Below are 12,848 nucleotides of genomic sequence, written 5' to 3'. Positions count from 1 at the left end.
GTAAATTGAAAGTTATTAAATTATGTAAAATTAAATATTTAGTCTTTAAAATAAGGTCTTAATTGTATTATTCATTTTTTCTGACCTAACATAAAGCAATATAATTGAAAAAATCATATGTAGAATAAAAAATACACATTTTAAAATTTGAGTAAAATTGGAATTGTACTTTTTAATTGCTTGTTTTAATAACGGAGAGTTTAATATAATATAAAAACACAAAATGAGAGAAAGATTTATTAGAAATAAGAAAAAGATTTATTTTTGATTTTAAAAATTTGGGATTTGTAATTTTCTATTGTGTAATACATATTTACAATACGCGATGTTCTTGTAATATATTCATTTCCAATATTTAAAATCCTTTCAACTTTTTTATTTTTTATACAATTAAGTGGAAATGAAAGATTAGTTGATATAATGATTAAATAGTACTGCTATTAGCGTCCTATAACTATAAGCTCCGAACATATTTTATAAGCTTTAAGAATTAGATCTGTTATCCTATACACTACAATGCATAGTTTTAATTTTAATGCACTGTGATCGCTCTCATGGATGCAACAAAAGCGCGTACACGATGAGGATATCGATTGCTGCACGTTATTCAAGAGACTTGATAATTTCTGTCGGCGTTGCGTTGGCGAACAATAACGTGAGAATAGACAATTGTCAGGACAAATATCGGGACAAGCGCGCGCTTGCATTCTCACTCTCGCAATTTTGCTTTCGCGATTCTTCGCCGATCGTCGCGTTTGTTTGTACCACGCAAATGTAGTACAACACTCGTTTTACGTGGGCGACGAATTGACCTGTCCGGACTTCCGGAAAAATCCAGACAGCGTGAAACGCGCGCACACGTTGGCAATGCCGCTGACGAGATTGTTCTCACGCACAACAATAGAATGATGTATTGCTCACTTTCGCAATTGGAAGATGGTCTGTCTTTCTTTCTCTCTCTCTTTCATTGTCTGTTTAGTTTAGGATAATTATACAATTCATTTCTAGCTACTTCTTGGATGCGAACATATGTACATAATTTTTAAACTGTAAAGAGAATTTGTGTTAAAAAAAGAGGCCATGTCTTATTTCATTTATTAATTGTATGTAATTTATAGAAAAAAATATATTTCTTTACTTATTTGTTAAATATATCAAGAATAAATCGTTGATCTTGATTATGTGGATATTTCATAATGATAAATACGCGCCTGTATATATGCACAGTATCGGTAAACCCTATGACAGAGACAAATGGCATTTTCGAAAATGCTTCAAATGGCATTTGCAATTGCGTCTAACCGCTTAAACTGCATCGGATTAGTACACTTTGATGCTTCAAAAACGAGCCTTACTCGATACCGCGCTCAAACTTTTCGTGGTGTATCGCTCCTGGTTCATGAAAATTTCATAAAAATTTGCATGAATCAGATACACCTGCGAGCGCCGCGTATTATTTGTCTTTGTCAAGCTGTTCTACGGCAAACGTTCGGGGATATTTGCATGACCCCTGTACAAACGTTCCCCTTTGAGAGACAACCGGTCCGTCGCAGTGATATCTTAAGTACCGTCGACAATTCCTTTCATCTCCCTTTTCGATCCCTCTCTTTCTCTCGTTCTCGTTTCCTTTCCAAGAGCATCGTCGAATTGCGGAAATAATCGTGCGAGAAAGAATAAACGAAAACCCTGCGTAAAATGGGTCTTCGTGTTTCTGACATCCTGTATATCGAGAAACAAACGTGCGATATCCTTATTGAATTTGAGTTGCGTGCATATAAAAGCACACCTACCAAGCTCTGTGCTTGAAATATCGACAGCATTGTCTTAAGCCTGTTGATCACGTTGATGGCAAAACGTTAACGTGACTTTAAGCATTCTTAGGTTTGAAATTCCTATTTATTTTTAAACGTTATTTTTTTTTAATTATCAATATATTAAATGTAATCAAGCTTTAACAAATGATTAAATCTGCATGTAAATATTCAATTCTACATAATTTTTATTTTACAAAATTAAATTGAAAAAAAAAATAGAAAATGTATAAATAGTGTGCATTTTTAAATTAAAGTCGAGCTATTGATATTTTAGCATATTGATATTTTTTTAAATTTTATCTGATGATCTCTATTGATCAATTATGTGAATTTAGAAAAAAAAATTGCATGCAAAAATTGCAACGTACGCAATATTATAAAACAATTATTTAAATAAATTGTGAAAGTGCATTTTCTTGTAAATGACAATCAACCATTAATCATATTGATATTAATTGCGATGGCCATGAGCTATAAATCACATGTTTCACATTTTTTCGGTGTTTTTATTTTTCTCCCATTTCATCAATTTTGCATGCAAGCATTTTTTCGCTCTCCTTTTTTATCTTGATTGCAAACTTAAAACACCTCGATATTTGCTTCCATATTAGTGTCGATTGGAAAAGAAAAAAACGGCGATAAAAGGTGCAGCAAAAACGACAAATATGGGAGAAGAGAATCGAGAATGCAAGTTTAAATTTTAAACGATCCCGTTCAGCAAACCAAATGGCGTGTGAAGTCGATAATCTGTGAATGTCCGTAATAGCTTTTAGGCACATTATGGATGTTTACGCCCCGAAATCATTAAATCCAACAAAGAAATGCCAAAATAAATTATATAAATGTCTTATTTATACAATTATTTTATTTAGTAAATTTATTCAGTAAATTTATGCATAAGATCTTCTTGTTATTTCATAAAAGACTGATATATGTTTTAATTATTTAATACATGACATTAAAACATGAGATACGTAACACATAATACATGCTTTTGTTGCAAAATATATTTGTCGCAAATTAAATTTCAGACAAAAATGCAAAATTCGAGCAACATATATCTTGATTAATTCAAGATGAAAATATATGACAATACGAGAAGAAATCACAACGCAAGAATGGAGAAGCAATGGATAAAACTTATCAAGAATCTGTCGCCGGAGTGCAGTCGATAGCATACGAGGATTTGATTGGATAGGTCACTCGATTGCATATTGCATTCGACGAATATCGAACCCCTTGTGCTCAATTAAATTCACGACAACGCGGCCGATGGAATATCGAATTCGCAGAGTTAAATCGCCATAGGGTAAAAAAGAAATTGCGTTCGTGAAATATCTTTGTAGCAAAAAGAAAAAAGAAACGACAAGTGGGACAACGGGAAAAAATATTGACACAACATGCGGAAAGTATCGATAATTTCTGTTTTCCTCCACACTATCCCCATTATGTCGCTCATCTCTCAAACTATTGAGTGAATGACAGTTCTTTACCAGCATTCAGTGGTAAACATCGTATTTTGCGTGTCAATTTGTTGACATCTTCCAATAAGCAAAACAAACAAGAAAAATGATAAATTTTGATTAGAATGCGATATTTATGTATCAATCTTATCAATTATGTTAATTTTATCGAAATTATAATAAAGTTATATATATATGTATTATACATATTTTTTGAAAAAATGATCAAAAGTTGATTTTACTTAATTTTCCCATCATCGTGTATATTTCATTAAATTTCTAAATTTTTATGTCTTTGTAATAAAATTCCTGAATTCAATACACATAAATGAAAGAAAATATAACGATTATACAAAGTTAAATTTTTCTATTAAATACATCAAACTAAATCAAGTTCTTAGTTGTTGATACTAAATGAAAATATATCAGTTAAATTAAATGATGCTTATATGATAATTTATTAGTTGCAAGATATTTTATATTATATTGAAAATTTATATGTCTTGTATCTTATTAAAAAAATTAAAATTATTTTAATTTGAGTCTTCTAAATTTATTTTCTCACAATGGCATCGTCCTCAATATGACTTTTTGATTTAAAATCTTTTAGAAAAAATATTTTGTAAAACTCCAGTTTTCTATTTCAAAGCTTTGATGCAACTTTCGCAACCACGAAATACGAATGGAATTTTTCGATTCAAGTATACTTGTAATTCATTTCGCAAAAAGATTAGATAACAATTTAATTTTTTGTTGTATCCAAAAAAATTTAGTATTTTGCATTAAATGTTTCTATTTTTCTCGCAATTCTTATATAATTTATATATATTTGTTTATTGATTGTTATATAAAAGTCGACAAATAGCAATCTAAACATTTTTGACAATACATCAATATTAAACAAAATATTTATTTGATCTATATTCCAAAGAGAATACGAAATCATAGTATCGTTACGATACTATGATTTCGTATTCTCTTTGGAATATAGATCAAATAAATATTTTGTTTAATATTGATGTATTGTCAAAAATGTTTAGATTGCTATTTGTCGACTTTTATATAACAATCAATAAACAAATATATATAAATTATATAAGAATTGCGAGAAAAATAGAAACATTTAATGCAAAATACTAAATTTTTTTGGGTACAACAAAAAATTAAATTGTTATCTAATCTTTTTGCGAAATGAATTACAAGTATACTTGAATCGAAAAATTCCATTCGTATTTCGTGGTTGCGAAAGTTGCATCAAAGCTTTGAAATAGAAAACCGGACAACGAAATGCTACCCTCTATATCGATTCTATTCGATTTTACGTTACTGCCAAACTTTCATCACCATTCTGTCTGTATTGCTTATTTTTCGTATTCTACCCGGATTTTTCAGCTTTCTGTATTCTTTCACTTAACAATTCTAGACAGATATCGAAGGATAAATATTGTTTCAACCTTTCACATGTTCCACTATCTTTCATAATAAAATGCTGTCTTCTTATATGTTAAAAGCATATTTTTGTACTAAATAACGAATTTATAAAAGTACATTACAAATCACTATTCGGCATAAAAGTGCTAGTAAATTTAGTCTTAATTCCATAGTGTGTATAAATGTTATTTTAGTTATTTTTCTTTTCATCTGTACCACCTTTAACAATTATCTTTATTATTCTGATATTCTAATACATTTAGTTGTCTACTTAAAATTAATAAATTATATTATAAGAATCATTAAATCGTCAAAATTCATAAAATAATATTGATGATTGGTATTGTAACGTGTCGTGACACTATTCATGATCTAGAGCGTGCCATTAATACAGTTCTATGCTAGATCCCGAACGATTTACCACGGTTCAACGCGATTCAAGCTCGAAGCGGGGCATCGTGACGTCAATGCATGCTTCCATAAACCCATGTCAATGCATTACAGTCGACTGACAATAATTTTGCATTGACGGATTCAAAACCATAGGAACATAAGCTTTTTCTTATATTTCGTATAACAAATTATATTACGAAAATTAATTATGCATATGGAAATTTTTTAATTAAATCGTTAAAAAATTGGATAAATTTGAATTAAAATTATAATATTGTTGGGCATGTGAGCATTAAAGACATTGTTTTAGAAAGTATTTTAATATCTTTTTTGTGTGATTCTAATAACCATTATTATTTGTAATAGATTTTTTTTATACATTAATGTTGCATGTTTTTTTTATTTTTCTATTATATAGTCAAGATTTAGGAGAAACACAATATGATCATAGGCATAGTTTCTCCTTCTTTTTCTCCTTTTTTTCTTATTCCTCATTTTTTATCCATGCAACAATGGAATCTCTTTCGCCATAAAAAAGAAAATAATCAACGAACAAAGCAGGAAAGCACTGATCGTCAATAATGTGTCTCATGAAAACGTATCAAATGGAATGATAAGCCTCTTTCTACCAGTCGCTGTTATTGATTTCAAGGTAAGTCGCGATTTACCAGCCAGAAGATCGAATCTGGTTCTGCTCCTCTCGCTGTCCTCGTAGCCCTGGAGGTCATCTTCGTAATCGTCATAATCCTCAGAAACGGGATTTTGATCACCGTCCTTGTCGCTGACATTTCGTGATAGAGTATTGCCGGTCAGACTCCTCTGCTGGGCGACTTGTCGGACGCGGGCCCGATGATCGTTACTGAAGAGGACCGACGGCGGAGGCGGTGTTGATAGTTGAGAGCCTTGAAGGCGACGCTGAAGGTAACGAGCCAAGAGTGCCTGTACCGCGTCTGTCTCCGCCGTGCCTGGAAGACAGAAAGAGAGACTCGCTCTCGTGATCAGTTGACAATATCTTCCCGATCTTACGATATCCCGCTCCTTATATTTTTCTTATACTTCTTAGTATCCTTACACTTCATCTGGTTGCTCTCATTTCGTTTTATTTTCTCGTCATCTGTATTTTGTCTCTTTTTCATTCTGTTTTTTCTTTATCATCAATTTTTTCTTGTTTTTCTGTGTGTAACGTAGCTCATATTCTCTTTTGATCAGAGAGAAAAATCAAAGGAACTTGAGGAGTTCGACTCTAGATCACTGATAGTCGAGGAATCCGTCTTCTTGTATTGTGTGTGAGTTGATGCATCATGTGTGCTTTCTCGTACAAACGTAAAGACATGCGCGATCCACGCCCTGTGAGACGAATTTCAGTGATGAACGCGACCTCTCGTATTCGTTTCAATATGGTAGAGAGATCGATAATCTTACAATTAGGTATGTGATCACAGTATTAAGAGAAAATAAAAAACACTCCATTTGTCATATAAAAGTCGACATTGTCGAAGTAAAACACATAAGAAAACACATAAGAATTTCCAGAGAAAAATTTAAATTATCTTAAATATTATAATCGTTATTAAATAATAATTTATATAGTAATTATGTAGTAATATCGAAAGTAAAAGGATATGCATGGATTATATCATGTATTTAGAGAAATAACATTCTTAGATAATCTTCAGTATTATTGTCAATAATAATATAGGACTAATAAAAAAGATGTATGTGTGTATGCAAAAAATATTACAATAATTAATTAAATATTATTAATTAATATTATTAATATTATTAAATATTATTAAATATTATTAATTAATATTATTAATATTATTAATATATTATTTTTTTAATAATAATAATGAAAATGATAAAAATATTCCATAAAAAGAGTCAACAGATGAAGCAAAAATCAACTCGAAATGCAACTCGAAATGCATATAAAACCGCCAAAAAATGACGCAGTCTTACAACGTGCGATATACAATAAAAACAGAAGTATCTAAAATGAATGAAGTCGATCGCCTTCAATTCAATTTCAACCAATATGAGCGTGCATGCTTGTAATATAGAAGCAACATACGGGACATTCGAATTGGCAGAACGCTTCATTAGAGTGTCCTAGTCTCATCTGCGTTTGATGTTGAAGAGCGTTCACGTATCATCATTCAGCGTCGATGCAAATACGATTCATGGCGATATGTCGACAAGATGAAAAAATTCATACTCGATTCACTACTCAATGTCGTCGTGAGATTGCATCCATTAATTAATACTGAATTGCCATCAATTACACGCAGAAAAAAAATATATTACTAATTTTATACAAATCGTTTGTAAAAATAATGTGTTTTTGAAAAATTCATATTCAAATCCGAATTGATGGTGGTTTCTTATATCGAAATTTGTTTTAACTGTATATATTTATTCATTGACTTTTTTTTCATTTCTTCAATCTAAAGTATACATGTATACTTGTGCGTGTATATATTTGGGGATATATAATATTCTTTGTTTCATATTATGTTTTCATTACAGTATTAATAAAAAATTATTACATGTAACAGTGAATGTAATATATATAGTGAATAATTATAATATAAAATATAAATTTTAAGTATATAAAGGATGTTAAGAATTTCTCATATTACTTAATAATTATTACATTTTTAAAAATACTATAACAATACATTTTTATATACTTATAATTAATTAATCTCTAAATGTTCCGCTAAACTTAGTTTCCTAAAATTATAAAGTAATTAAAATTATAAAACGTTTAAATATTTTATATGTTAATTTTACCAGCATGTTGTTAACTAAATTTCACAAAAGATCAAAGGTCAAAGTTACGCGAAAACGGATGATTAAAGGTGCGGCGGACTAAACGACAAAGTCGTGGAAGCTGTTAAAGGATTTGCAGCGCCAAAGAATCCAATTTTCGGCGTAATCCAGTACCAAGAACGAGTGCAATTACATCGATTTCTTCCCGTAAGCTTGTTCGCTAGCGTAGCTGTTTCGTAATTGAATTGAATCAATTGTATTGCGCGAATCCTATCATTTCTTCTCTTTGCTATTTTCACTTTTTTGCTAGACGAAAACGCTCGACAACGGTTTTGCGTTAAATTAAATCGTGCAAGCAAACGTTGATCCTATTATATGAAAAAGCAGTTAGCAAACTGGTGGAAAATGAACAACGTGCCATACGAGAGCTGTTTTCTTGTTACATTTCGCACGAGAGCTGGAAAATGTACGCTTGAGTTGACCGCAAAGGATCAAGCCTTCCGGCATGGAAGTGACGCTGCAGCCAAGGATTTTCAGAGTCATCGTCGGTATCTTTTTACCTCGCGCAAAAATCTTGTTAGCCTTGCCTTCACGCGTAAGCTAATTCAACGAGCATGCAAACATTAAAATAATTAATTAATACTTTCGCCACGTTATTTGAACCAGATAAATAATAATTAATAATATTATTTTTAACCTGATTATTATTACATGTTCAGATATGACTAATTGATGAATTATGCTGACTAAATAATTTAAATTTTTTTAAATGTACTTTTTGTATTTTTTATTTGTAAAAATTATATTTTTCAAATTATGCAAAAGAAAGACTAATATCATTAATTTAAATAATATTGATAAATTATAAGAAATAGCTAAAAATACTTATTGAATATCAGAACAAATATTTAGAAAATATTGAACGAAAACCATATGTGACAATAATATGTATTGTACAAATTTTGTGTTTAATTTTGACATGAAAACCAAACATGACCAAAACTAAATTTGGCGTACGTTATGACAATTAGAAAAATTTTCGTTCATACTTTTGCAAGACAATATATAAAATGTTACTCGATATTGGAAAAATAATAAAACATCACGCCTTTAAATATTTTATCGATTATTTTCATTTATTTTTAGAAGGGAAAAATTTAAAAGTAATCATGCAGATAATCTAAAAAAATGTATTGTCGACAAAATTTTATTCTTCATGTACTAGAAATTCTGCAAGCTTGCTGACTTTATCGAACGCTAAGCGTCTAAAGGTCAAATTTTAGAAATCATAACAGAAATTACTGCATCCCAGGGATCGACAGTTTTTAGTATTGAGTCTAACTGATTAGTTGGAACGAGTGGATCGTGAAATAGAATTCAAAAGCGCAAAAAGCATCATCGAGGAATTGTACGAGACAGACATTCGCAAAAGGGAATTTTCGAACCAGTTGTGAGAAAGAAATCATAGAAGAGCACAGGTCACGCCACGCAACGAATTGAATGGATTTCTTCGCAGATTCAGTATGAGATTCGTTCCAAAAGGAATTTAGCGGAGCTCTCGATCGAAAGATGCAGATCCGCGAAAAATTGCCATCGATATGCGAATTTCTCTAACTTAGACGTTTTCTTAGACAAGGCGAATTTCATGCCGAAGGAATCGCGGAAAATTGACTAAAGAATTTGTAATAAAGAAGTGTTTCGAATGAAGGCCTTGATAAAGAAAGTCGCTTTAGTTAATCTTTTTGTGAAAAACAAGCAAAGCATTTTCAAAAGAAGGTGAGGATATCTTCGATAACGTGGAATTTATTTCAAGGAAGAATAAAGTAATGCATATGATGCACGAACTGAAATATTCGAAGTATTTTCTTCAAAAGCAAAAAAGTATTTCAGTTGAATGTTCGCGGCATTGTTGGGGATGAGACGTTTAGAAAGAAAAATTCGCGATATTTTTACGCACGAATGGAAAGTACAAAATGCAAGCGTAAATAATTTTCAAATTCTACAAAAATGTGGCGCAAATCAATTTTTTGAGATTATAAAAATTGATTGATTTTAGTAAATTATATTGGTGCAAGTTTAAGTATTCTGTAAAAAACATTTCATAATCATCTTTTTGATATTATTATACTCTCACATTATGTATACCTTATATATATTATTTATAATATATGTTATATATATATAATTATAATTTTTAAGATGAAATCCTAAATAAAAATTAATTAATTAAAAATGAACATCGCAAAATATTGAAGAATGTGTCATTGATATAAATAATTTTGAAGAAATATAAAATATGCAAAACTTATAAGTATGATGTAGAGAAGAAGAAATTGAATACCATATATATCATATCATATGGAAGAGAACTAATAAACAATGAAAGGAGTTCGCTCTGAAACTGATAATGTAATAAATAAAAAAAAGCAAAGTTAAATTAATAATGTAAATACAAAAACAAATACGAGAATAAATTCAATACGCCAATCATTGATATGTTAATTATGTCTTTCTAATTATTAATATTTTCATGTAAATATTTAGATATTTTTGATTTGACGTATTCACACTTTTTAAAGCGAGCAAAGCACTTTGTATTATATAAGATATCGTACTAATTGGATAAGCAAAGAAATAATGCATTTCTTATAGACAAATCGATAACAATAATTTAACATATTAATCTCGTTCCCGGTATTATTCACGCTAGATTCATATTCTTGGCAATCGTTCGTCTTTAGAACAGATTCTACAATTTCTCGTGCGAGTCGCTTTCCCCAGAGTATCAACGAAATTCTGCAGAAACTGCGGAAACCGCGCGTTTCAAAATGACCGACGTGCCGAAATTCAAGATCAACCGCAAACCATGAAAGAGATCACAAAGTCCGAAAGAAAGTTTTTTGAAATTGCCGAACGGAAAGGGGGACTCGTCCCAGGAACTCCTTCGGTCCTGGAATCTCAATTCGAGAGGAAAATTCAACGAAAAATTTCTCGTTTCCTCTGTGTTGGATATTCCGCTCAAGAGCGGAAGATCGATTCGTTGCGCGGCCAAGTCGAAAGAAATCGTTACGGCTGACCGGCGAAATGTGAGTGTGTCCCGAGAGTGATTTAATAAATCTCGTGCTCTCTTTTGAGATTTAGAGAAAGAATACGCATTAAAGCAGGATGTAGGATGCTTGTTCTTGAACTGATTTGCAAGTTTTACGTCTCGTATTTGGTCTGACCACGCGCGCAGAAACCAGCCTTCTCTTCCTCCTCCTTCTCCTTCTCCTTCATCTTCTCCTGCAATCCATTGTCCCCGCTTCATAATTCAATGACTTTCGGAACTACGTTTCCCGGACTATTTCCTCGATGGGTCTTCTGAATGTTTTATATGATTTTAAGATTACCGCGCATAGAACGTAGCGGTAGCTTACGATAGCGCGCGCGATACGCTTTTACCGTAATTGAATCTAAATTCTGAATCCTGGACGGCAGTCTAATAAAAACTTTGTCGATTGAACGCAAGCTATTATTGCATTGGAGTCAATGTTATCCTATTATAGCGAGTTATAAGAGTATTGGAGAATATCGCTCGGCGATAAGATACAAAATAATTTATGACATGAGGCTGTGATCTACTGTAGTGGAATTGTAAGATATAACAAGATATTGCTTGTATATAAGATAGAAAAGAATAGATAAAATCTTTTTAAAATACAATTAGAAAATATTATTTATTTATTTATTTATTTATTTATTTTTAAAATACTATTAGGAAAAAATAATAATCCATTAAATAAATCGCAATATACCATTTGTCATTATTAATTCCTGTTTCGAAATTACGCGGTTCATCAAAAATAAGATATTCGATTGGTTCGTGAATAAAAAAAGCAGTACGAGAGCAATTCGTGTGAAGCAAACGTGACTACTTGACTTGCAAAGAGAGAAATCAAGCTGTTTGATTACCTATTCCAACGAAGTGCGTTCGTATGAATTTCGTTTCAATCGTCCTGATCGATCGGCTACGAAATTCTGCACGTTAAAAAGACATAAAATTTCGCGAGAGACATGAGTTTAGTAGTAAGATTTCTAACATTAACGTACATTTTAATTATTTTGTGTTTCTCAATAATTAATCGTTAATATCTATTAATAAATTAAATGTATTTACATTCAGCAAATAAAATAAAAATAAAAATAAAAATTGAAGTAAGTAAAAATTAAAATAAATAAAAATAAAAAGTTATAGAGAAAGAAGTCTTCTATCATTTTTAAAATAATGTTGATATTTTAAGTAATTTTAAAATATTTTACGCGGAAATTAGGGATTATTAAATGAGATATGATGTCTCTTTTATTGGATTCTCCCTCTCTCTCTCTCTCTCTCTCTCTCTCTCTCTCTCTCTCTCTCTCTCTCTCTCTCTCTCTCTCTCTCTCTCTCTCTCTCTCTTTCTTTTTCTCTTAAACAAATAAATGAATCGAATAAGATGGATTTTCAACGCATTCGCAGAAACCATTTGCTTTCAATACTAGCAAAGGAGTCCACAAATGGTGATGGTGTGTTTGGATATGTACTTTCGAGACTACGTTTTCCACCCAAGAAAAGCACAGTGTTTCGAGATTTATACGGCGTAAATAGCGAAAGATCCTGTGTAAACGCCAGGCGTTTCGTATATACGCGAGTTTCCGTACGTGACAAGTGCCTTAAGTAATGGTAAACAGAGGCGGTGTATCGTACATGGAGTTTGAGGCACGTCCTTGCTGCCAATAGCGATACTACTCATAAATGTCTTTCTAAATTTTTCGCATGAGAAAATAAGAAGCTAATTCTCTCGTGATCGATTAAAATTTCTCTTATTAGTCTAATGATATAATGAAAATTACGTTTTGTGTCATCGACATATTTTTCATTTATAATCATTATTTTAAGCAATATTGCATAATACATACAAATATTATGAAATTTTAACATACAGAAGAAAAGAAG

At 31.0% G+C, this 12,848-nt stretch overlaps 1 protein-coding gene across 7 annotated transcripts in view; it reads right to left on the bottom strand.

The window, feature by feature from the left end:
- Nucleotides 1-12,848, bottom strand: part of LOC105254463 (low affinity immunoglobulin epsilon Fc receptor) — a 155,683-nt gene that overhangs the window by 35,796 nt on the left and 107,039 nt on the right. For all 7 annotated transcript variants that reach the window (XM_025413157.1, XM_025413163.1, XM_025413160.1 and 4 more), the window contains one exon: nt 5,770-6,066. In XM_025413157.1, coding sequence (XP_025268942.1) covers nt 5,770-6,066 — 297 coding nt within the window. The remainder of the gene's footprint in view (nt 1-5,769; nt 6,067-12,848) is intronic.

This window comes from Camponotus floridanus, unplaced genomic scaffold, assembly GCF_003227725.1.
Source record: "Camponotus floridanus strain SB8 unplaced genomic scaffold, Cflo_v7.5 scaffold61, whole genome shotgun sequence".
Taxonomy (NCBI): domain Eukaryota; kingdom Metazoa; phylum Arthropoda; class Insecta; order Hymenoptera; family Formicidae; genus Camponotus; species Camponotus floridanus.
This window is presented reverse-complemented; position numbering and strand designations above follow the sequence as displayed.